Genomic DNA, 27,273 nt, shown 5'->3' on the forward strand with positions numbered 1-27,273 from the left:
CATTCTGATTTTACAAAATAAATCTCAACTGAAGAGGTTTTGAAAAAAAAAAAAAAAGAAAAGAAAAAAGAAGACAGCAACCCATTGCATTTTTGCGTAGGTTGAATAATCAGAATGCTTGACTTACCCAAGGGCCTCTTAAATGTATAGGTTCTCAGAGTTTGCATTGATTCCTGTATCATTAAAAGGCACTTTTTAAAATACACTGGAAAAACTAACCTTTCGCTTTCCATTTAAAAACTTACCTATAATTTGGACAAACCGCTTGCACTAAATTATATTAGTGAACAAAAGAGAGAAGAATGAACCAAGGAATGTCAACATTTTATTATCATCAGTGAGACAGATTATTAACAGTGGCACAGTGAGAAAATCTTGTTTGAATACCTGCACTGCTCCCTCAACTCCCTCAAAATCTCTTTTCAAGTGGTAATTGAGGATGTTCTTGTTTTTCCAACTCTGAGGTCACACAAAGTGTAATAGAGGTTCCTATTTCACTGTTTTCAAAGAGTTATTCATACAACTTGCTCCGTTCACGTCAGACAAAACCTTCTCAAAGAAACCAGTTTCTGACCCTTAAATATCAGATTTTCTAATATCAAAATGAAAAAAAAACCCCTATTTTGTTGAAGGGATTGATATTTACATTTCTTTCTTGAAAGGAAGTTGAACAACTTAATCATGATCTCCAAGGAATAATATTTTTCCTGGAAAAGTGCAACCTAGAGCCAACAGAGTTTTCCAAAATGTGAAATTTGCTTGCTGGAAAATGGAATGACTGCAAATCTATTTTCTTTATTGTTATCTTTTGTGAAACTGTGGAGGCATTTTTCAACTTGGAAACTGGAAAAAATAAGAATTTTTCTCTTCCCTCCCCCCCTCCTTTTTTTTTTTTTTTCTGCTGTGTTCTTCAAAGTATTTTTTGGCTCCAAAGTTGGTATCTGTTAACTGCTTATTTTTCTCCTTTTTGCTTATATAAGCCTCACCAAAAATGTAACTTGCACTTTTTCAAGTTCGAAATAATGAAGCCTATGCCTTTCCCTTTTCTTTAACAATGAACTGGTTTTTGTCCAGAAACCTCTAGAGTCATCAAAGCTAACCAAAGCTAGGTTAAATCTTGAAGTGTAATGTAGACATATTGGCTTAGAGAAATTGCTGAGCTGCGGCTGAGCTGCATGTGCAATGGTGACTTGAAGCCAAATTATGCCCTATAGCTGGACCAGTCTCCAGTGCAAGCTAGAGCAGCCTCAGACCTCCTCTAATTTGCACTGGCTGCTCACAGATCCGAGGAGCTGTTCCAGCAGCAGGGATCATGGCTATAAAGACACTCGATCCATCCTCACTACTTGTATGAGGCCAGGAGGGAGTGACATAAAGCCATTATCATGGTAATATGACATCCAAGGATCCCCCAGCATTAGAAGGCATCCTCAACTGGTTAAGCTGGCTTCATAGCGGCTTTGTGCAACCAGAGTGGAGCAAAGCAGCCCGAGTGGAGATGAGGATCTGGCCCAATGTGTCCACTGACCTTGATTTTTAAACCAGCTTCCAATATTGTGGGTGAAACTTTAAAGGCTATTTTTGAAAATGTATGATTTAGCTTGTGCCAACTGATGTACAGTTGAGAAATTCAGTTATTCTATTGTTATGGGAAGCAAGCACAGGTGCGAAATGTAGAAGGGTTACCTTGGATGGATCATGGGTCTCTGACCAAAGTAAGGAAGTTGAAACTCTGTGTGTGTGTACGTACGTGTACACATGAACATTTGTTTATGGTATGAATGTTCTATACCCTACACAAAGAAAGGGTGCTCTAGACAAATCTCAGGGATATGTGTTACTGGTTAAAGCAGAGGGGAGAAATTGCATGCTTCTGCAGAGCTTGAAAAAAGCCTGTAGCAGAATCTACAGGGGAAATATTTAGCACTTAAGTAAGTTACTTTCCTTCTGAGCTCAAAACATAATTTTCCTCCCCTAGCTGGCTTCATTTGATTATTAAAAACTCCCTAATTTAATAAACTTGTATGAATTAGAAACAGGATGGCGGTGCTTCTCAGCCTGATCTTTCCACAAAGGTCAAACCTGCATTACATAATGTTGTCCTCAAAGCAAACTTCTCCAAATCAAGCCTTCTTAAGTGAGGGTGCGATTGTATTTTTTCCATAATTCTTCCATAATTTACATGTTCAGGATATTTTTCCTCTTCTGTGATATGACTGTAGGTGAATAACATTTTTTTTTAACTGAACAAAACCATAAGATTAGAACTACCAGGTTTTATAAACATAAATCCCTTATTGCCCTGAAACAGTATTGTTTTTTAGTTAGGCTTACTACTCAAGCTATTGTGTTTTCCACTGAACTTGGTCTCCTCAGAGACCACAATAGGAAGAAGGAGATTAGCGAGGTTATGAACAGGAAAGTAACCAAGTATATTTGTGTTCATGAACTAGTGAAAACATCAGCATTTTTACTAGAAACAATATTCTCCTTAGAATCTAAGGCAGGAAGAGTAGGATACAATTTCAAGTGTTGTGTACATTTTTGGTGTGCAGGGCCTGTGACTGAGTGACGCACTGTTAAAATCAGCACCTCGCTGCTTAGACAATGTACAGGTGAAGGTCGTTGGTGTCTCTTCCTCCCTTCCTCCTCAAAACACAACACAATATCAGACAAGTCAGATTTTCAGTGCCGAAGCAAAATAAGAATCGCAGCTCAGCAAAGGATTGAGATTTAATTGAAGTGTTGTTAAGATAACCTTCCTGTTCCATATATTACTGATGTCTCCATTTTCTGTTTGCAGTGCATATTTAAGATTGACTCTTTTGATTAATTTTTGGCCCACATGCTGCCACAGTAGCTTTCCACAACAATCCTCTTTTAATTTTTTTCTCAGATTTTGCAAACAGGTTTTTTCGTTCCTTTATATGTCACCTTATGGTCTGCATTAGAAAGGTGAGTTGTTGTGGGTATATCCTGTATTGGTAATGTTCTCTGTGCCAAAGAGACTTCAAAGAAACTATTTTAAAAAATTGCAAAGAATGCTAAAATCAACTCAAAAGTCAAATGTAAGTCGTTCAGCAAATGTGAACATCTGAGTTTTTGAAAATGACAGAGGAATTTCCAGAAAGAATGTTCAGTGTTTCAAGCAAGCACAAGTGGGAAACATTAGCTGTAGCGCAAATTCACCAGTGACTTGGGCTTTGAAATGTAAGCCTATTTTTTTTAACACAAATTCATTCTTTCTTAAGAGACAATCTTAGGAAGTTGTTGGCAGGAATAATGTGCAATGGCTTTGAAAGCAACACGGGGGTATTTTTTTAATGTCTACCAGTGCCTCCTGCCATTCAATACATAACATTTTTAATCTGCCTGTCCGAGTTTTATAAACATTAGCTAGAAATGTTTACAGTTAACATGATGGCCTCAGGCCAGATGTATTATTAACATAACTAAATGACAACATGTTATTTGTGTTTCTGTGAAAACCAACATTTTAAATAAAGTACCAGTCTGTGTAATTTGTGAATTATATTCACAGTCATCCATTAAAGTACTATAAAGAGATTGCAAGATTTAAAAAAAAAAAAACACCTTTAGATTTAAGTCAAAAAAAGGTTTTTTTTCCAGCATAGGGCCATGTCTACACTACCCCACTTATGTCAGCAAAACATATGTCACTCAGAGGTATGAAAAAAAACATCCCCGAGTGACATAAATTTCACCAGCATATGTGGTAGTGTGCACAGCTCTATGTCGGCAGGAGAGTTTCTCCTTCTGACACAGTTACTACCACTCGTTAGGGATGGTTTTATTACGTTGATGGAAGAGCTCTCTCCCATCCGCATAGAGTGGCTACACAAGTGATCTTGCAGTGGCACAGCTGCATCGGTACAGCTACAAACTCGTTAGTCTGGACATAGCCTAGATGTCTTAAAGAGGTTTAGTGGATTGTGTTCTGCATTGCTGTGTTGGAGACCCAGAGCCTGCCTTTCCTGTCATCTCACTTGCACCTATTTTACACTGCTTTGACTCCATAGATGCTACTCCTGATTTACACTGGTGTAATTCAAAGGAGGATCAGGCCCCTACTGCCTTGAATGTTGTGTGCTCATTTATACTTGTGCATAGTGGATATGAAGTGTTACCAAAGCAAATACATCAACCGTATTTGTGGTAATATTTTACACCCACTTTCCACAGTTGAAAAGACCCCTCAAGGTACAAAGCAGTGGACAATGAGGCACCCAAATCCTAATCCCAGTTCTGGCCTCTTGCTATGTAGGATGACCAGATGTCCCAATAAAATCAGGACTGTCCCAGTTTTGAGGAGTTTGTCCCACGTCCTGACCAGAGCACAGTCGGGACGCCATTTGTCCTGATATTTTGTTTCCTGGTCTTCTGTGGCAATTCGCCGGAGAGTCCTTCAGTCACTGACGGTCTTCAGCAGCATTTCGACGGCGGGTGCTTCTGTCTTTGTTGGCAAGGTTTATTAGCCGCTGCCAAAATACCGCTGAAGACCATCAGCGACTGAAGGACTCTCCGCCGAATTGCCGCTGAAGACCTGGATGAATGAGTGTAAAAAAAAAAAAACATGCTCCCCCTGCAGCGGTCCCAATATTTTACCCTTACCATCTGGTCACCCTATTGCTACCTGGCTATCGAGTAGTAGGAGTTTGAGGAAGCAGTGAACTGAGTCACTTGGCCATTGGTAACAGAAAAGTGCCATGCAGAACTGAATTACCCCATCACTGGGCCCTAGGCAAGCATACACTTCTGGGCCACTACCTTCTAACATGACCCTCTGCAGCAGGTCACAACATCACTCGCTCAAATTTAACCCAGCAGCCACTCCATAATTTGAGTGAGTGGCATTGTGACCTGGTGTACAAAATCCCACTCATATTTGGCCCACTTGCCCTTTCATTAGCCAAATTGCCCCTGCTCACTCCTTCTCCAAATTTGGGCTCTAAACACTTGCCTAATTGGTCTATATGTCAGTGTTTCTCAAATTGGGGTTGCTGCTTGTGTAGGGAAAGCCCCTGGCAGGCCAGCCCGGTTTGTTTACCTGCCCCGTTTGCAGATCCGGCCGATTGTGGCTCCCACTGGCCATGGTTCGCTGCTCCAGGCCAATGGGAGCTGTTGGAAGTGGTGTGGGCTGAGGGACTTACTGACTGCCGCTTCCAGCAGCCCCCATTGGCCTGCAGCGGTGAACCGCGGCCAGTGGGAGCCGCAATCTGCCAGACCTGCAGACAGGGCAGGTAAACAAACTGGCCCGGCTCACCAGGGGCTTTCCCTACACAAGTGGCAACCCCAGTTTGAGAAACTCTGCTATATGTTAATCTGGCTCTGTGCATGAGGCAAAAATGAACGCTTTGCCAGCTGCAGAGGGACGACTCGGTTTAGAAGCGTGGCAGTGGCTATGACAAAGGGCCGACAGGGAGTATTAGAAGTCCATAAACAAATGGAGATCCTTAGGGCTCCATCAGTGACATTGAGGACTGGAAAAAAAAATAGGTCTTGCTCCAACTCTCACTTATACCAGTGTAACTTCAGTGAAGTTACTCTTCATTTAAACTAGCATAAGTGAAAGGAGAATCAGGCCCATAGGGTGGTTTCTTAAATGTATCAAATTCTAGATTGAAAATTTTCAGCTGTATAGAAGCTATACCTGAACAAGAAAATAAATACAGATCCTTCATTGGCCTTCGGTTTTTATTTTACATGCGGTAGATAAAATGATTAAAATCAGCTTCATTCTAATCTCACATTACAATGCTTGCCAATACTGTTATTTTTGCTGGGGGGGGGAGTTAGGGGGAGGGTTGTTTTAAGACTTCTGGGATAGATCCATCCTGCAGTAAAAAGAATGCTACAATAGTAGATATGATTTATCACTCTTGTTATTCTTTCCAATAACTTTTAACAAATCTTCACTGAGAAACTCTCATTTTCATTTGCAAGACTGCAGTTACATTCTCCACAAAGACAGTTTTGTGTCTTTTCTTTACACTTAGAATCCCCCACAATCATCTGAAATATTAAAATGTTACTACCTACCTTTATCAGCCATTAAAGAGTGCCTAGTTTAAAAACACAGCAGATAAGTATATTGGATAACACCCATATTCCCTACATCCATAAATCTGAGCTGAAAAGTTCAGCCTGAATAATTCCTGAATACTTGGTCTGAGATTTGTTGAACTCAGTCCAAGTTTTGGGATTCTTGAATGTCAACACATAGAAATATCTTCTCAGGGTATCAGAAAGAGACATTAGAACAAAAGTGCATTCTAGAGAAGGGCAGAAATATGATTTCAGTTTATCAGGTCAGTCAGACTCTCTCCCTTTCCTGTTCTGTGTGTTTGTGAGCTGTAGAAAAGTTGGCACTGAATTTACCATTTCACAGATTATTGCCTATTTCCTGCCATGGGTAGCAAAACCTTCTCACCTGTGTAAAGTCTCCTGAAGGAGTCCTTCCAGTGACTTTTCAGTTGGGCTGGATGTGACACAGATGCCCACTGAGGGTTCACTACTTTGTGTCGGCAACTCTTGTCAGGCCTGACATACTCACTACACCTCACCCACTGGTGTCATAATCTGGATCTAGAAGTGTCATATAATATATAATTTGAGAACTAATGACACACTGGTGATTAATATCATTGTGAAATGTGAGTGTTAACACTCTATGAGGAATTATGGATGTTCATCGAGTCTGTGACCAACGGGAGCAAGATGTTTTCTCCCAGACAGGAGGAAAGGCAGCTATCTATCTGTCTCCAATGTAAATTAAGCAAGGTGTGACCAAAGACAAAGAAAAGCACGTTTACATGCAAAGTAAACAGAGCCACTAGGTGAGTCCTAACTACTTAACAAACTCAATGGGGGTTGGAGATTGCACCCCCAGGAAGCCTTCCTGCCTCTTGAAGCAGAGCCAATGAACTTTGGGAAGATATAAGCAGGGAGAAAAGGCCATTTTGGCATCTATCACTTGAGGGATTATAGGGGTCAGAGCTCTTGAAATCACAGAATGTTGGATCCTTTACCCAAGGGGGTTGAAGTTTCTGGGAACTGAGCACAAGTGAGAAACTTGCTGAAATTAAGTTTTAGTCTTAAAAGCGTATTTTCGCTTTTGTTTGCTTGTGACCCCTTCTTGCTTTATACTTGGTATCACTTAAACGGAGGACTTCTTGTTTAATAAATTTGTGTTACCTTTATGATAAACCAATTCAATGCTGTGATTAAAATAGTGTTTGTCAAACCCCAGTTAAATGAATGACCTGCTGTTCACTGTCTCGTTAAAGGAGCAGTGAACTTAACTTCTGTGTGTGTTCCAGAAAAGGGCTGGACACAGCAGGGCAAAGAGTTTTGGGGAAATGCAGGACATGGGGGGCATTGGGGTCATCCTGCAAAAAGGAGCGGGAAGCCATGGTGTGACCTGCTTGCTTGCATGCTGTCTGTTGGTGTTAGGGCTGTTCGCCACAGCACCATGGCATTAAAAGCACGCAGAGTTGCAGGACAGGTGGTGACATAACCCTTTACTGGTCTGCATTGAACCCTAAAGCGTCACAGTGGGCAAATGAATTGGGAAGAGAAGAACTGGCATTTGTATCATTTTTGAGAGTCCAATCTCCTGACCACACCCCTTAATATCTGCCTAACCCTTAGACCTCCAGTTTACTTCAATTCCCCCCCAAATTACATTTCCATCACCCTAGCTCAACTCTCCATTGTAATTTCACCATGACAATCATAGTTGTGCAAACTGCTTATTGGCAATGGTTAGACTGTTACATGAGCAATTTGGACATGGCAAATGTATAGATGAATGTCTGAGGTAAGTGGCTTAACTATTACATTCTAACCTGGACTAGGAAGGTTTTGAGATTATTTCTGGGGTCCTATACATAGACTGCAGGATTGTACCCTATTCAGTGTGGTTTTGAAATTCAGGCCACCAATCTTGGGTTCAGCTGAGCCATGCTCAGTGCAGAATTTGAGGGGAATGGGCAAAGATGACCTTTTGCCATGTTTGTAGCTCTCTGATTCTAGGGCCAGACAGGGATAAAATTGGCCTCCAGTGTAAGTTAGAGGAGAGCAGCCTTAAAGCTGCTTTAACCCAAGTCCAGTTGCCTGTGGCCTGAAGGGGTCATTTTCTGCCACCAGAGAGCTGGAACAGAGGAACACTCTAGCCAATCCCTTGCCCCGACCACATCTGCTAACCTGGTAGGTGAGGTGTAGAGGGAGTGCAATGGGAGTGTTTACCTCACACATGTGGTGAAAGGGTTAGTGTGAGTCTGAGAGGCCAATTAACTCTTCTGGTTGCATAAAGCCTAGATGGGGAGATGCTAGGTCCTACTATAAAGGAAGGAAGTCTGGAGCTGCAGGGAGAGATATAAGAGCTTTGCTATCACTCTCTGAGAACTATAGGGTAGAGAGACTTGCAGGAAGCCCAGGGAGGGAATATGGTTGGAAGACACAGTACTGGAGTAAGGTCTTGTGGCTGACCCCGACACAAGGGCAGGAACTGGACCTGTGGGAAGGAGCTCTGGTGTTGCTCATTACAAAGAGCCTGGAAAAAGCTGGGAGAAAGGCGGGAGGAACAGCAAATAGTAGGAAGAAATCCAGGGAGGCTGTGATCAGGTGTCTGGCAAAGCAGATCTTAGCTGCTAATCCTAGGGTCCCAGGACTGGAAGCCAGCACAGTGGCTGAGCTTGGGTTCCTCTAACAGCCTTGAGAAGGTGGCATGAAGCTCCCCTGACATAAGGGAATAAGGATGATTTAAAACCCTGACTGAAGGATGTAAGGACCATCGGGACCAGGGTCAGGGGCCAGAGACCTGGCCTTGGAATTACTTATTAGACTTCTTGGTACCCCAGAAGAGGATGGGACTAAAATGAGACCTAGCCAGAGGGCTGAGTCACGAGATGAGGCAGATTGCCACAGCACCATAATGACCATTGCCAGAGGGGACTAGAAAGGAAACAGCTGCTACATCATGCTCAGCTGCAAAGATATCTGTCAGTGGTGAGTCCCCTACTACGGGGGGAATTCCTGGGTAGCCAGTTAAGTTAATTCTATGGACACTTTCTGCTGCACGAGTGTATGAGACATGTATGTTGTCTGTTTCATAGCTCTCCTACTTCCCCTTGTTACTTGGGTAGTGTTCTTATTGTTAAATGAACAGCTAAATATTAACATTTATCACTTGGAGAGAAACTCAACAACATTTTAACCTATTAAACACATGGCTAATGTTCTAAGTTTTTCCTAGATGGTAAAAAATACTCTCCAGTTTTCACCTGAAGCATTTCACTTGCATTTAAATAATCCTAACACCAGCTGTGTAAAGCAGGTAATTATTAATAGCCCCTTTTAACCCATACAGAAACTGAGGCAGACAGGTTAAGCCCCAAGTTTTCAACAGTGACCCTATAATGTGGGGTATTTCACTCTTTGGGTGCCCAGCATTAGAACTGTAGAATCTCACGTTCAGAGGTGCTGAGCATCTGCAACACTAGTCAATGGGAGCTGTGATTACGCAGCATCTTGGAAAAGTGGGCCTGGCCATAATCAAATTAGGCATCCAAAATTTCTGGATATTCTTGGAAATCTGGACTGAAGCACTTCCTGACAGGTGTTGAGCACCTTCAATTCCCCTGGATCTCCAAGGAGGAGCATAGCACGTTCTTAATTACCTAGTTAATAAGATGTTATGGAGCTGACATCTTCCACCAAGATCCCTCTGTAATGTTGTGGGGATCACTTGTGGGGAGGGTGCATGCTTTATGCAGGGAACAGACCTAGCCAATCTATTTTGACAGAAGTGATATCAATGAAACACAAGTCCAAGGTACCTTGCAATCACAGCCAATTGGTTTTTTGCATTCCTCACAAGTATTGGAGTACAGGCTCTCATAGCACTTCACACAATAGGGGCTCTCCTCTCTCAGGATGTACTTCTTGCCAAACAGGGACTCCTTGCAGTAGTGACAGTCAAAGCGTTCAGTCATTTTGGTGTCTAGAATCCTGACCTGTCATGAAGAAGAAAACAAGCAAGTTCAGACTAATGACTTATTATCTTGAACTCCAATGAAAGAAACACGATGAGATATACCCCCTTCAGACCTATTGCATCGTACCACACCTATATTTAATGTAATGCCAAGTAATTTCAACACCTTTTCATTAATTAATTAATTAAATCCTCATATGAGGGGAAATTGGGAACATAAGGATGGCTGTGCTGGGTCAGACCTGTGGTCTTTCGACTGTGGCTAGTACCAGATGCCTCACAGGAAGATGCAAACATACTCATAATGGACAGTAATGAAATAATCTGCCCACAGGAAGTTTTCCCCAGCAATAACGCTTACGAAGTTTGATTCAGCGGAATGGTCTTGCTTGGGGAACAGCCTGGTTAATCTGAGCTGTTTCATCCAGTGTGCGAGTTGAGCATTTCTTGCTGTGAAGAGTTTTCAAGCTACTGTATTTTGTGAATTATGTCAGTCAGATTTGAAGTGAGCTGCACATATAGAGATAGTTGAGTCAAGTATGATGGGGAGACAGAGGGCTTTCTGTGTGAGGTGTGGCCACTGCCACTGCTAAAGGTTCTGGGAATGCTGTGCAGACTGCAACCCGGGAATTCAGTTATGCTCCTCTAGCTGTACAGTAATTATAGCAATAATCATAAGATAAAGGAGTAAGGAATTGATAGCACAAATGTGAGATCTGTAGGCCTAGATCTGTAAGAATAGCTTAAGCAGTTAGCATAAGTATAAGGCCTTTCAATCTGCATAAGAGTAGTTGCTCAATAAGCTAGCATAAGTAAGTAAACTAACAGTGACCTTAAGTCGCAAGATGGAATAAGATTCTGTTTATTGTTTTGTAACAGTCACAAGTGTTGCAAGAAGACACTCTGAAATTGGTAGGTACAGGCTATTTTTTGAAGAAATATTGCAGATGCCTAACCACAGGTAACCATAGTAATTCAATTGATATATGTTAATAACCTTTGCTTAATTAATATATTAGCCTATAGGAAAAGGACTCTCCAATATTATGGGGGCAAGGAAATTAAGGTATGGTAAAGGAGGGAAGAGCTATGCACACATATGCATGAGGACCATCAAGGTCTATAAAACATCTGGTCTCAGGTACAGCCATTGGAGTTCTTCATCAGCGAGCCAGAATCAAATTAGGTTCTATCTCAGCTTCTAGAGGTCTCCCCAAGAATAGAGTTAGTATATGCCTGTAATGGTGCTGGCCACCTTACAATGTTCTGTTACATCAATTTGTTTGTCTGGGTTTACTTATTGGATTAATTATTTTAATAATAAATCGATTTTACAATCACAGAAGATCTTCCAGGAGTGTGAGTGGTGTTGTCACTGGCAGGCCCTGGGGGCTCTCAAAGCAATAATTCTGATAATACTGGGCCTGATCTTGGGACAAGAACTTACCAAATTTCAGAGTGTGAATTGGATTCTAAATCAGTAACCTAGTCAATAGATCTGCAATACTTGTTTTGGATGCTGAAATCTAGCGAGAATCTGCTGGGGCCATTATTAGAGAATGAATCTTACCATCCCACAGGAAGGCATTGACAGCCAGTCTTCTTTTAAAGAAGTGATTATTAGGAACTCATTAAGAAACCACCCTTTGACCCCGACAGTCACTCTAATTCTCAACTAGACTCCCATCTTCCTCATAAAAGAATGATTATTCAGAAGGTTGTAGGGAAGGGAACTCAAATGAAATCCAGAGTCCTCTGGTCATCTTGGCATCTAATGAATTTGATAGAGGCCTCGCTATTGTACAGACACTATACTGATTGTGTTGCTTTATGCAGCCTTCTGGAGATGTGGGTGAAGACCGGGTGTCTATGCTGAGTCTTTTTGCTCTGTCAGTGGGATTTTGTATCACTGAGTTGTTGACACACCTATGGCCTAGGCTTAGCAGGGTCACTCTTGAATGCTTCCATTCCTTCTTTTTGAGAGATCCCAGTGAGTAGTGCTGTGCAATTGCTAACCTGCACTGAGTCATGGGGTGGCTTCAGTGGCTATTTCTATTCAGCTTGCTTATGGGCCATTAGATGGGTTAGAAAGGAGGTATGAGTGCGTCTGTAGATAACACCCATTCCTATATCTATTCCTCTGATCCTATCCAATGCAGTTGCTTGATTTATCCAGTGTCTATGAGAGACTTGGACATAAACAAGAGTTAGCTATCTGAGATTCAGTTCAGATAAGACTGAATTAATGTTTGTAGACTGGAAAAGCAACTGGAAGAAATAGCGGAGATTAGGTCCACTTCCCTGCATAAGGAATATTTACTGTTTTATTCAGGATCACAAACTGGGAATCTTATTGAACCACACCACTCATTCTGGATATGCAGGTAGCAGTCGTTTTTATTATTTGCCTTTGGTTAAAAGGCTGAGAGTTCCTTTTAGGTGGACTTTGTTACAATTACCAACGTCTTTGCAAATTAATTGCTGCATTGTGAGCTGTATGCAACTACACCTTAAAACCATTCAACAATTACTTCAGAGTGTGTAAATGTCTGCCTATGAAATGGTTTCCCATGTGGACTGTTTACCTGTGCACCATATTCAAACTGTTTGCTAGCTGGTTTCCAGATGAAGATTTAAACTGCTTTTGGTCTATAAAGCCTTAAATGGTTTGGGTCCTAATAACTGAAGTGACCTCCTTCTTATCTGTGACTCCAGGGCAGCTGTATTCAGCTGAGGTTCTCAAGCTCACACCCTCTGGTTTAAAGAGAAGGAGGCTAATTGCAAAATCTCCCAAAGTTTGGGCCTATAGATTCAGAACTTAAGTTTTGGTTCAGAAAGGATTCACTCATGAAGTTGGGATCAAGATCAAAACTTCCTAAAAGTTCAGGGATGTTTAGATTTGAGGATTTGGTTGAATCCCATCTCTATTCTATAAGGCACCCCTCTTCTGCAGGGGGCAGGAAATTAAAAGTAAGCTCATAAGAACTGCCATACTGGGTTAGACCAATAGTCTGTCCAGTTCAGTATCCTGTCTCCGACAACGGCCGGTACCAGAGCTTTGGGGGAGTGTAGAGAACAGGGCAGTTGGAGTGACCCATCCCTGTCTTCCATTCCCCACTTCTGGCATTCAGAGATTTAAGGCTGTCCCAAGTTTGAGGTTGCATCCCTGACCATGCTGGTTAATAGCAATTGATGAACCTATCCTCCATGAACATATTTAGTCCATTTTTTGAACCTACTTATACTTCTGGCCATCACAACATACCATGGTAAGGAGTTCCACAAGTTAACTGTGCATCGTGTAAAAAAGTGCATCCTCTTCTTTGTATTAAACCTGCTGTCTATTAATTTAATCAGATGACCCCTGGTTTTTGTATTGTGGGAATAAAAATTCTCTAACTTTTTCCACACCATTAATGCTTTGCTAGACCTCTGCCATATCATATCACATATCCAGATAATAGAGCCTATCTAATGAGAAGTGAGAATGGTGAAATAAATCATTTTATTTGTTTTAGACTTATAAAAGATGCTCACAGCTCAACAGGCACCTGTCCTGTGCACCAGCATTAAGCTGGGTGAGGGGCCTAGACAGTGGGTGAATAATACTGCTATTTAGGGCTTGTCTGTGCTTAAAACACTGCAGAAGTGCAGCTGTACCACTTCAGTGAAGATACTACTATGCCAACAGGAGGGGTTCTCCCATTGGTGTAGGTACTCCACCTCCCTGTAGCTAGGTCTCATTGATCTAGCACTGTCCACACCAGGGGTTAGGTCAGTTTAACTGAATCACTCAGGAGTATGGATTTTTTTCACACTCCTGAGTGATATAGTTATTCCAACCTAATTTCCTTGTGTAGACCAGGCCTTAATAAACCAATCAGACTGCTTAATTCTTTACCTAGAACTCCCTCTTCTTGTCTAGTATCATGGATAGAGCATAAGCTCTTTGGGTCAAGAACTGTCTTTTTATTGTGTTTCTTCAGTGCTTAACACAACAAAGCCTTCAGGTGCTACCATAAACAGGCACCGGCTTCCTCTGGACCACAGGGATGCTCAATCCCCAGCCCCACCCCTTCCTGCCCAGTTCCACCCCCTCCCCTGAGCATTTCCCATCTCCACTCCTCCTCCTCCCCGCCAGCACCTCCTGCTTGCTGCAGAATAGCTTACTGCGGCGGGCAGGAGGGACTGAGAGAGGGAGGAGTTGATCAGCGGGGGCCTTGGGGGATGGAAGGCGCTGCGAGGGAGGGCTGCCGGTGAGTGCTAAGCATCCACTAATTTTTTACTGTGGGTGCCCCAGTCCTGGAGCACCCATGGAGTCGGCACCTATGCTACGATAATACAACGGTTATTTACAACAGTTAATATTAGCCTCATCAAAATCCTAGTAATAAACAAGCCTATCCCATCATAAAATCTCACTTCTATAATGATCCACATCATAAATAAAGCCCCCAAGGAACACAGAAATTCTCAGGCAACCTTTTCTTCATAGACCTGGAAAAAAAGATGGAATCTTCAGCATGTCCAGAATGTTAATATGTCCAGGTCCTGCTGTGCCAAGTAGGGCAGTGATTATAAGACAATAATCAAAGAATAATTTAATAATTTAACTTTACAATGTGCTTCCTTTCCTTTTTCCCGTGAATAAGCTCATTATAAGAGAAGTGGTTATTAAAATTTATACTGCCACACTGAGAAACACTAAAAAGAAAAACAATGGTAAAAGCAAGGGGGAAATATCCTCACTATAAAATATAGGAGACAAATTATATTAAGAGACTCAAAGCTTTTAACTTACGCTGTAATGGCATACTGAGATATGGAATGAAATCCAGGCACTGTTGAAATCAATGGCAGCTTTGTCATTGACTTCAGTGAGGCCAGGATTTCACCGATAGTCTGTGCTCCTGTGAGCATGAGATTCTGCTAGCCTTCTGTTTAGAAATTAAGTGCTTCTAGGAGGTGTTCACACATTTCCCACACATGTGATTCTTAACACAAAACAAACAAACAAAAAAATGCTGTGTGCATTTAGAATTTTTCAAACCTTTTATTTTCATTCCTTCAAGAAAGGAAGATTTCTCTTTGGCAACTCCACTGACATAGTCCATGCAGACATGGAACATTTGGAAACTATTTATGTTAATGCTCCAAAGGCTAAAGTGTAAAGATTTATGATATCCTTTGTAGTTATGATTTACCATTCTGAACTATACAACGGATTTACTGGCAAGAGATGATCTTTCCCGTAACTTAGCAGTTATGGGCACAATTGTTATCAATCATCTTGTTGCATCATCTGCAGGTGAATTTTCCAAGATCTAATATTTTTTCTGATCAAGACCATAATTCCATGCAGGCAACACAGGCTAATGTTATTTCTTTTTTCATTTTGTTTATTTGAAGAAGAGACTAAAAGAACATTTGCCAGAAGCATTAGTTGGAAAAGAAGGTGTAAAGGGTAGATGTACGGAGCCTAATATGGAATAGATATTGTACAATAAACTAGGGTGATTCTGTGGACTGGCTGACTGATGGGGAGAAGGAGGTAAGATCGCCCACCTTTGAGGGCCTATTTGAGTTCTAAGTAGCCGTGGGGCAATGAGTGTTCACTTATGGTGAGTGATATGCCTGATTCTTAGGAAGAGGCATTGACTGACCTGCTGTAACATGTTCTGGGCCAGATGGAGCTGGGCTGATTTGCCCCAGCTGAGGAGCTGGACTTCCGTGTTTGCTGGGCTTTGTCATGGCACACCATTGCTTTTTTAAAGTCTATTTTAGGGCTTTCGGTAGCACTCATGTGACTCTCAGGACTGGGGCTTCAGTCTGAGGAACCACAAATGGCTAAAATATGTCTAAGTTGAACACATGCTGGGCTACGCATCATTAGTGAAAGATCTCAGTTCTCTGCACATGCTCCTGTGTGTTGTCTCAGAAGTGGCTGATTTTATGGCATTTTTGGCAATTAACTGTCCATGTTTCTAGTACGTGGTAGTGTCACTTTCATGTGATTCTTCTTTCCTGGCATACAGTCCTCTAAAGTTTTCCAGATTTAATCTGCTCTACAGGCCTAATAAAGACATCAGGAGAGTTAAAATACTTGGGGCTAGATTGTACCTAGTCCAGTGTGGAAAGAGGGCAGAATGGGCTTTTCCTGCTCTCTGCTCCAGGGCAAGGGCTCGGTATAGTCCTGGACCTTGCACCCCTGACATGTGAGGACCAAGGAAGTCTAGGCCCAGCAATGACACTAGACTTCCAAATGGATCAATACAGGGGCAACGGTCTGTGCTGCACCCTGGGAAAAGGGGCAGTAGTAGGCACTACTGTGTGTGTATTCCACAAGCACAGTGTCTCAAAGTGGTGGTGTTGTACTTCTCCTCTATGAAGGTGTACATTTCCCTTCCTTGGGTAATGGGGAGGGAAAAAGCAGAAAAACTTTTCAAGGATACATTGACGTTAACCTGTCATCTGAATACCAACATCCCCATGCCAAGCATAGAGACACCCCATCTTTCTGAAGGTCCCTGAAATGAAAACTCCTAGAGGGGAGTGGGCAGAAGCTCCCTCTTCTGCACTTCCTTTCATCATGGGGAAGCATGACTTCAGCAACCTCTTCCATTTGGTGACCTATGTATCCTTTATAATGGCAGCTTCACTAACTCTGTTAACAGGTGCTTAACTACTCTCTTTGTGTAAACTTTGCTGCTAACTTTCTTTCTCAATTGGCTGGTTGTCCAGCTCTTCTTTCTTTTATCATTTCTTTGAAGGGAAAGGGAGGGAAGCCTCCTAATACCATAGTACAGTGATCTTACAGTAAGCAAGACCCAAGGGCTTAGTGGGGGAATTCAGTACTGTGCCTTTAAGAAACCAAAGCTTCTTAAGATAGGCTGTTGCTCTCTTTCAGAACATGCCCAGCCTCATACCCCATGACTGTAGTCAGACTGGGGTATTAACCAGTAAGTGCTGATAGAAAAAAGCAATTCTTTTAACTGTAGATTTGTTCCTTGCTTCATGTGTGGGTGGGGGTGTGTTTCTAAGAATAAAACAAAGAGTTTGGAGCTTGCAAAAAGCATTCCTAAGACCTCCCAGAAGTCATTCAGCAAAACTAGGGAAAGCCAGACTTGACATTTCTGCTCTTTCTACGCGTAACAAATAGCAGTAAAGAAACTTCATTAACAAATCCCTTTCAGGCCTTGTTGGCACACGATATGGAATAAAAGGTTACACGCCCAATTGATTTAAAAAACCCACCTCTTTGAAAGGTGATCTGTAGTTATACTTCTGAGCCATGAATTAGTTCTTTCCAGCCATTCAGCCCCCTCTCACAAACCCCACCACATTTTTGCCTATTGTGTGGCATTCTGATATCTGATCTCAGGTTCTTCAGAGCAATTGTCTAAGACAACAACCTGTATTAGCATGTATACTCCTGAGCAAAGTATACCTGCTACTTAGGTTCATCCCTGGATTGCACAGTCCCTGTCATGAACTGGAAAGTTTATTTAATATTACTTTTTTAAAAGACACTTAAATTGTTTCTTGTGTGGGGAAGTTTCTGTTGGGCTTGACTAGAAGAGCACTAGTAATGGTAGGGGTAAGTGGACGCTCCAGCAATTGTGGCTTGTTCTGCAGCCAGCCAGCATCTTCCTCAATTTAGCATTTTAAAGTAATTCCAACAGTTGTAAAGTAAGTGCCAGTGGCCGTGTAAGTACAGAAGGCAGGGTAGATATGAGCACCAACAGTTCAACAGCATACCCAGCACACCTTACATTGTCACTGAAGTGACTGGAGTACATATGTATTTACATACACCTGTGTACATTTCAACTACAAAAGAAACCTATTTAAATAACCTTCCATGTGATTCTTAAATCCACAACAAGGAAATTCACAACTAAAGCGAAAAGCCTCCGGCTTATTCACTAATTCAATACCTTTTGAGTTTGATGTGTGCCTTCCTTCCCTTTCAGAATAAATGGTGAGGCATAAGGCTGTGATCTGTTTAAGGCAGAGTTATCAAATGCTCACCATTACAAACAGAGAAACTCAGCTTCCTAATGGTAGCATTTTTAAAACAGTTAATGGGAGAAAAATGGTGCAAAGTTAATAAAGCTACCATCTGTGGCAGATGTAATACAGTACATAAGCCCAGGACTGAACGGTCACAGAGACTAAGGCTACATCTACACTACAGGATAAATTCGAATTAGCTTAAACCGATTTTATAAAACAGATATTATAAAGTCGATTGTGCGCGTCCACACTAGGCACATTAATTCGGTGGTGTGGGTCCATGGTCCGAGGCTAGCGTCGATTTCTGGAGCGGTGCACTGTGGGTAGCTACTGTAAAATAATGAGGCAAATAACGTCGATTTGCGTCCACACTAACCCTAATCCGATATAGTAATATCGATTTTAGCGTTACTCCTCTCGTTTTGTAAGAGTACAGAAATCGATTTAAAGAGCCCTTTAAATCTATATAAAGAGCAGTGTAGTATGGACGGGTGCAGCATTAAATCGATTTAACGCTGTTAAAATCAGTTTAACAGCGTAGTGTAGACCAGGCCTAAGCTACTTTCTCACCAACAGATGTACATCCATCCAGAAAAGAGCTAATTTCTTTTATTGATTTGCATACAGCCAGTACAATGCCCAGAACAGCCAGCCCCAAAGATATAACCAGGCAAAGGTAGAACATCATGTGATGCTATACAGTGAAAATTCCCGCCTCTCCCATTGTACAGAAATCCTGCATAAAACAATCCCTGCAGCAGCACCATGACAATAGCCCAAATAGTCCATACTGCATCTCTTCCAGAAAAGCATGGAAGGGAGCATCACTCTACCTCTCCTACAGATGAATAGAAGGGTTTTTCAGTTTGGTACTTTACACAAACATTAAATAACAATGAGCTATCTATATATCAAAGTATTTATATAGCCCCCAATATCATAATATCTGAGCACCTCACAACTGTTAATGTAGTTACTCTCTCTGTGCCTCTCTTCCCCACCTGTATAATGGGGATAATAGTACTTCTCTGCTTCATAGAGGAGTGTTTCTCAGACTAGGATCGCTGCTTGTTCAGGGAAAGCCCTTGGCACGCTGGGCCGGTTTGTTTACCTGCCCCATCCGCAGGTCCGGCCGATCGCAGCTCCCACTGGCCACGGTTCGCTGCTCCAGGCCAATGGGAGCTGCTGGAAGCAATCATTTATAATTTTATTAGTATCCAGCTAATTGTTTTTCAAACTTGGTCAAGGCTATACAGAACCCTAAAATAAGCTGTGCTTACAAGCCAGCTTTCAAAGCCCACCCTTTTCCAGTTATCCACCTGGGACAGGGAAACGGGTGATAATTTTTATACAGTGAGAAAAGTGGCAGGGGAGTGGGTGCCAGTGGGGGTTTCAAATCCAAATGGCTGAATCAATTTTTCTTAAACTTTCAGGAACCAAAAAGTCATCATTTGGCTAAGGAAAAATAAATCAAAGATGTTAGTCCTAAAGGAGAGAGCTTCTGAAAAGTAGAAACAAATGAAAATAAGGGATCATAATGGAAATTTAACTCCAAACTGAATTACAAATTTCCCTACCAATTGGATGCAATAAGCTATTCGATGGTCCTTATTCTTCTTTTGATATGCCTAAGACAACTCCACTTGAAGTTAATAGGAACTGCATATGCATATCCAAAGGAAGATTTTGTCACAAGTTATCATTACTTAATCCAAATGTACTAGTTAACGACACTTATTTGTAATCAACCCTCTTAACCAACATACCTCTAGATAGCAGTTGATGAACAACAAAATGACATTTCTTGTGTATATTTCTGTTATTGGTTTTCCTCTCTGTAATTGTGCTGGGTTCCGGCATGAATGTACATGGAAATAGGATGCTGTCTTGTGAACAATGTATCAAAACCCAAATATTACCTCTTGGTTTGAGGGTGGAGGTGGGGTTAAGGATTCAAAAAATAATGAAAGCAGAACAATGAAGGTTAGCATTATTTATTGAAATGATTTTTCCTCTATTATGCATACAGAGAAGTCCATGATAATCCACCTCCGTGATTGTGGTTTCACACACTTATATATATATATAATGGCAAAAGGAAAAAATTCAGAGCTATTTATTGCTTTTCATTCCAATTAAATCCCTCCATATAAAAAATACTCTTTTCCTTGTACATTTTGTCCCTGGTGTGGAATAGCAAATAGGAAGCTATCTTTGTTGTATGTGTATCAGCTATTGCTACAGTGCAAAAATAATCAGCTCTTTTGTTGGGCTAGGAAATATTAATGGAGGTGTTTTTAAACAAAAAACCCCCAAACCTAGCTCCTACTTTTACGACTTGTCCTGTGAATCAGATAAACATACAATAGCCTATAGAGTAGTAAAAACAGTAACAGAATGAAATGGATCAATGCCTCATCACCTTGATTAAGATATCACTTACAGAAGGACATACAGAAAGATCTGCTTTTATGAAAAACCCTTCTTCCTATCCTCTTCACAGCCCTAGCTCTGTTTTTTGGGGGGGGATTAAATATCTCCCCCTCCTCTTATCCTTATCCATTACAGAACACTTTTGAAGAGTAAACATCTCTCACTCTGCATGCTTTGTTATTTAAATCAATAACTCCTAAGGTATAGTCAGTGGTACTGGGGGGGGGAAGGGCGGGGAAGGGATATCTACTTACAGAGCAGTAGCGGACAGTCAGTGTTTCCCCCTGGACGAGGCAGGACAGGGAGTCACATCCATTAACAAATATGGAAGGAGAGCACCTGGCTCTACTTGTAGAGTAGCGCTGCACAGCTAACCAGGGATTTCTACAGCCTGTGAAGGGAAGTTCTGATTTCTGCTCTGTAGCCAGTATTGTGTGGAAACAAGCTGCAGCCTTCACAGCCTAGTGAAACCCCTCTGTATCATTTTACCATATAAGGAGACAAAAGCATCAGAAACACTGATTCTTTTAGGCTCTGTGCAGCTTGCATTCAACACTTTTTCTTCCAAGGATGTAGATTTTTTTCCCCTCCCCCTTCCTAACCACACTGTCTTTGTTGGACCTCTTCCGAAAATGGCTCCCCCTCTCGTCTCCCCCACACTTTTGCTTTTTTAACCCCATGATGTTTGTTAGTAATGGAGCTCTGTTAAAGCCCAGTGAGCTCAGCTTGCAGAAAGAAAGGCTGAGAGCAATTCAAACACAAACCCTTCACTGATTTTCTCCTCACCTGTCTGGGAGAATGAAGAACTTGGTTAGAATTAGTATGAGAATCTGTTTGCACTGGCTCTTCTGGCAGCTGTTTCACTCTTCTCTAAACAATGGATTGATTTACATTGTCTCTTTCTAGGTACTAGATGGATAAGGTGCCTTGTGTTCTGAGGAGCATGTGTGTATAATGGATGTCTCTGTCCATGTAGTCATAGTCCTTCCTGCTTTTTTTACCCCCCTTAGTTGGGGGTGGAGGGAGGAAAGGTGAAGCAACTAAAATTCAAAATCCCCCTTGTGTAGTTGGAAGCCAGAGAAGCAGATTGTCTCAATGCACACTTAGGGAACCATACAGAGAACCCTTCCAATGGCTGCATGTTAAATAAAGGGGGAACTGTTAATTCCAACATAACCAGGAAATAATTTCTCTTGGGTCAAGTCTAGTTTCATATTTCAACTGAAACATATTAACTTAAAAACAGTGGGTGGGGGAGGGAGTCTTAAAAGAAATCTCCCAGGGAGAGAAGAATTTGGATCCAAAGCACATTAGAAATGTTTGTTCTCTACCCTTGTGTGCAGTTCAAGTTGCTAATATTTCAGTAACAATGGACACACTCCAAGAAAGGTAAGTTGTTCAACTTAAAGAAAAATTGTCAGGATGAATATAAACCCCATAAACTTCCCGCAGGGAGCTACTGTTAGTGGCGTTGCAGCCTTTCCCTGTGGATGGCACGTAGGTTTGTGGAAAAACAACTGAAGTGCTTTGTTTTGAATAGCATCAGTGTGTAGGTGTGTTAACAAGACTTCTCCCATGTACAATAAGAGATTCACAGTCTTGTTGCTGCAGGTGCATCCACCCCATGAACTTGTACAGTACTCTGCTCCATGCCTGGGATGAAACATATCAGTAACATCTCTCTCTCACTTTTTTTTTTAAACAAAATCTACATTGATCTTGATCCTGCAGTCCTCATGCAGGCAAAATACCCACTGCATAAAATGAGTGAGCCTTACGCTGCTCTTAGGAATAAAACCTACTTCTTAAATGTTATTTGATTCATAGAAATGCTAAAAGGGTTGCCTAGCCATATGCTCTTGTGACCTTTAACATACCTTAAAAACACAGGCAATGTGGCCTAGTGCATAGAGCACTGGATTGGGACACAGAAGATTCCCAGCTCTGCCACTGACCAGTTGGATGACCTTGGGCAAGTCACTTTGCCTCTCTGTACCTTAATTTCCCAATTTGTAAAATGAGGATAATGATATTGGCTTCCTTTGCAAATTACCTTGAGATCTATGGATGAAAAGAGCTGAAGAAGAGAGAAGAATGACTTCTTATTATCCTAAGTGCAGCAGTTTAAGATAACCCACTACAAATACTCTTTGAACAATCCCTGATCCCTAGAGTTACAATTTCCAAGCCAGTTCCCATTTTCAAATGGGAGAGATTGAAGAGGCTAGGACTCTTCAGCTTGGAAAAGAGGAGACTAAGGGGGGATATGATAGAGGTCTATAAAATCATGAGTGATGTGGAGAAAGTGGATAAGGAAAAGTTATTTACTTATTCTCATAATACAAGAACTAGGGGTCACCAAATGAAATTAATAGTCAGCAGGTTTAAAACAAATAGAAGGAAGTTCTTCTTCATGCAGCACATAGTCAACTTGTGGGACTCCTTGTCTGAGGAGGCTGTGAAGTCTTGGACTATAACAGCGTTTAAAAGAGAACTGGATAAATTCATGGTGGCTAAATCCATTAATGGCTATGTAAGCAAAGTCAGGATGAGCTCTACCCTGACATCTGATGGTGAATTATGGGAAGTGTGGAAAGAATTTCAGGAAGTGTGAAATCTCAGATATTTGCATGGGCATGCCCAGCATAGCCCAAGGCAGCCTGGGATGGTTATTTTGACAGCTCTGGGATCCCCAATTTCTTTGTTATTGGGGCAGGATAAATAAAGTGTTGCCACCTGATTATGTGAATGAGGAACTATGAGACTGCTTTATAACAGAAATGTCTCACTATAAATTAAGTGACACTTGCTAGGCAAGGGACATGGGTTCCAAAACCCAGAGAATGGAGAGAAGTTGGTGATTGGTCTGTGTACCTGATGGTATGGGCCCCTTTTGAGAGCCTGGAACACCAATTGCACATCCTCTTATCTGTACTGTAAAAGAGTAGAGCTAATTTTGATTCCATTAGGAGTCTATCTAGAGACTGCTGAACTAAATTCATGTTGGGCCAATGGTGCATTGGCACCAGGGCTTCCCTACTAAGAGCTGAAATCACTGAGTGCTGTGTTAACTAGTGGGGGAGCCTGAAGACCTATTGTTAAGCAGCTGGCAGAGTGAAGCAGTTTGCAGCATGTTGGAGCAGCCCATGGAACAGTGAGTGGAATGAAGCGGTTTGCAGGGATGGCTGGAGGAGCGGCACAGCTGGTGTAGTGGAGCTGGTCGTGGTAAAGGCTGCAGCAGAACTCCACAGAGAGGCAGAACAGTTGGCCCTGGCCCACATAAGGTTCCCCCCCCCCCCATTTCCACCCAGGCTGGGGGGGTAAAACTCTGCAGATAAACTTTTGAACTCTGGGGTGACACTGACCAGAGACTTTTGGGTTGTTGGACTTTGGGGTGATTGGACTTAAGACCCTAAGGGGGAAAGGACATTGCCAAACGTACTTGGAGGTGGGTTTTTGCTTATAGTTTGTGTTATAATCCTGTTTGTGGAGTTTCTCCAACGGGATGCTGCATTGTTTCCTTCCTTTATTAAAAGGATTTTGCTACACTCAGACTCTGTGCTTGCGAGAGGGGAAGTATTGCCTCCTAGAGGCGCCCAGGGGGGTGTGGTATGTAAGTGTCCCAGGTCACTGGGTGGGGGCTTGAGCCGGTTGTGCATTGTGTTATTGAAACGGGACCCCTGGGTACTGAACCCGGCCCTTGTTGCTGTCAACTCAGAGTGGCAGAAGGGTTACAGCTATTAGCCAGGATGGGTAAGAAATGGTGTCCCTAGCCTCTGTTTGTCAGAGGATGGGGATGAATAGCAGCAGAGAGATCACTTGATCATTGCCTGTTAGCTTCACTCCCTCTGGGGCACCTGGCATTGGCTACTGTCGGTAGACAGGACACTGGGCTAGATGGACCTTTGGTCTGACCCAGTACGGCCGTTCTTATGTTCTTATGTAAATATGTAAATGTGTAAATATGTATGTAATATGTAATGTGTAAATGTGTAAATATGTATGTAAATATGTATGTATGTACATATTTACATATGTATGTATGTAAATATGTATGTAAATATGTAAATAGAGCCATGTAAATGAACTGAAGGTAGTTGGGGGCTTCCTGTTTTACATAAAGATTCTTTTGTGTGGTAACAATTTATTTCTGCCTAGTGACATGGTTCGTCTATTCCACATATAGCATGAGAGGCTCAGAGACTGAGTCTCAGACACATGTTATGTTTAAAAATATTAACTCAAGGCATGCACTTTGAAGTAACAGCCTTACCATTGATCCTTCTAGCCCCATGTTCTTTTTGAACTCTATAAATGGCCAGTCCCTTTGAAATAATAGGATTAAATACATTCATTTGTTGCTGATGTTGATTCTGATCTCTGGGCCATTGATACATAACATTAACCCACAACAAGTCCACTTAATTATAAATGAAAAAAATGCATCATAAAATTGCTATACACACATAATGCATTTCTTCCTGTAATGTTTTCCATAAACAGGTTGCCTATGTGTGTTCTGAACTTCATGGGAATGGCTTTGTTTTAAAATAAAAATGAAGTTTGATGAAGCAGACAGCTTTACAGTAAATAACATGATCTGCCTTGAAAGCTGAGGTGACTTTGATGCTAAAGAATGTCACTTTTGAAATTATTACTGAAATGGTAGAAAACGTACTTGTGTGAAGTATTCAGGCCTGGGGTGGGACGAAAGGGAGTCAGGCATTCAACTGCTATTAAAAGTTAAGGAGAGTTGGATGTACAACTTCTCTAGATGTTCTTAAAAAGCCCACCTATAATATTATGACTAGCCTGTCCTATTTTGTTTTTCATTCATTTTCTGTTCTTTACAATAGTCTAAGCTGTTACATTTTAGAATGATGGTGTGCTAGGTTCAGGTTCCATTCTATTTTTAGAATGTGGCTTTCTTGTAATTAATTCAGAGATATTTTTCAGTATAGCAGTGCTCTCTTTTCTTCAAACAGCTAATCCATCACCAATCATATCCCACCACTTGTTTTCAAAATATTAAAGGCATTTGAAGCTGATGGTTAATAACTGAAAAGATTTATGCTCAAATTTATTTTTCATATTCAGAACCAATATTCAGGATCTTATTCAGGTTGGAAGGACTTCTTGGTATAGCAAATAATAAGTGTAAGGTGTATATGTGTGTTTGTCTGTTTGTATTTGCTTGTACTGTTAGTCCACTGAGGACAAAACATCTCATTTGACTGTAACAAAGGGGGAAAGGAGACAAGAGAGGGTGAAAATATTTATAAGCCCAAAGCCTTATGGAAAAATGAGTGCAACAAAATTAGGTCAAGAAAGTACGTGTTTCTAAGGAGATGTCAGTAAAAAACAAAAAGGAAAGAACACAGCCAATAAAACTTTTGACTGTGATAAAATGTTTGTCACAGGAGTATTGCCATTTGTCCAAGAAGAAAAGTCACAACTTCATACCTCAACAATTTTTGTTATAAGCACACACTTATTTTTATTGTGGAAGCGCCTGAAGAACCTCTTTCAAGAGTGGGAGCACACTGTGCTAGGTGCTGCAAAAACACACAGAAAGAAGATCCTTGCCCAGAAAGCTTACAATTTAAATAGATAAGAAACAATAACAGACAAATGACATTAATGCAAAAGGTTGAAGGTGTATTTGTTGGGAGTGACTTCTTTTATATATTTAGTTAAACTGTCTCGGTCCTTCCCCTATGTCCCCCATACCACATTGTCCAAATGTCCCAGCTAGGCTGCTACACCACTAATGCCCCAACATGTCATCTTTCCGTCCTGCCCACCCAGTGGAAGTCTAATCCATGCCTGCTTGGTGTGGTACTCTGTCCCCCTCTAGTGGCAATTCGACCAGCTAGAAACTGATGAGTCTGATATAGACTTGGCTAAAAGACACGTGTGTTTTAGCTCATGCAACAGCAGCTCATGCTCTAAGCTCCAGAGATCCAGGGTTTGATCTCAGCCACCGCTGACCAGGATCTGTCAGTGTTACAGACGCAGCTATAAAGGAGAACTAGTGGGTGGGTGAGAAATAAACATAGCCAATACAATGGTCATTATGTTAGTGAAGGTGTCTAAAGGCCATGGTCTTCCTTGCTCCTACAGCCAACATTACTTCTGCTGCTTCTCCCCACCACTGAGGGACATGTGTATTGGATGGCAGCTCCTACCTCATGACTTGCTGCGGGTCAGGGGAGAAAGATGGAATGGCCTCTCTTGCCTTTGCAAAACATAGATCTTGAAAGCATGTGGTGACAGAATTCAATGTACAGGATATTAAAATAGACTAACAGTCTTGACATGTACAGTACATAGTAATTTTCTTCTATAGGGTTGCAAAGAGCTTTACAAAAGTGCCGAAGCATTGGTTAAACACTTTACAAATGAGGTATCTGATGCACGGAGAGTTTGAGTGCCTTATCCAAGATGGCCTAGTGAGTCAGTGACCATGAGGAATACAGCAAAGGTCTCCTGAATCCCAGTCCTGTGCTCACTGAATCTAGCCAGCAGTGCTCAAATCAGCAGACAGAGCCAGCTGGCCATGGTGCTGGCTATGCCTCATTTCCAGCTGCTTTTACAGGCATCCAGACTTTTCATTGCAAAGAAGAGCCTTGGCACCGCTGGAAGCTGATGGACAGAAGGGGCAGGGTAGCTGCCTCTCTTAGGTGGAGCTTGAGCTGAGGAACAGCAGAAACAGCAGTTCCATAGATTGGGATGAGAGGAGCACCTCTCAGGAAGGAGAGGGGCGACCGGCAGGGCAGCTGGCGGAGAGGTATGGCAGGAGACCA

The 27,273-nt window shown here is 41.7% G+C and overlaps 1 protein-coding gene across 4 annotated transcripts in view; it reads right to left on the reverse strand.

The window, feature by feature from the left end:
* The window catches only part of FHL2 (four and a half LIM domains 2), a 57,847-nt gene that overhangs the window by 9,252 nt on the left and 21,322 nt on the right, over positions 1-27,273 (reverse strand). For 2 of the 4 annotated variants that reach the window (XM_032762511.2, XM_032762514.2), the window contains exon 2: positions 9,861-10,037. In XM_032762511.2, the coding sequence (XP_032618402.1) occupies positions 9,861-10,037 (177 nt within the window). Of the gene's footprint in view, positions 1-9,860; positions 10,038-19,800; positions 19,956-20,721; positions 20,933-27,273 lie in introns of those variants that run through there. The other 2 variants (XM_032762515.2, XM_032762512.2) reach the window with 2 other exon arrangements.

Source organism: Chelonoidis abingdonii, chromosome 1 (assembly GCF_003597395.2).
Source record: "Chelonoidis abingdonii isolate Lonesome George chromosome 1, CheloAbing_2.0, whole genome shotgun sequence".
Lineage (NCBI taxonomy): Eukaryota > Metazoa > Chordata > Testudines > Testudinidae > Chelonoidis > Chelonoidis abingdonii.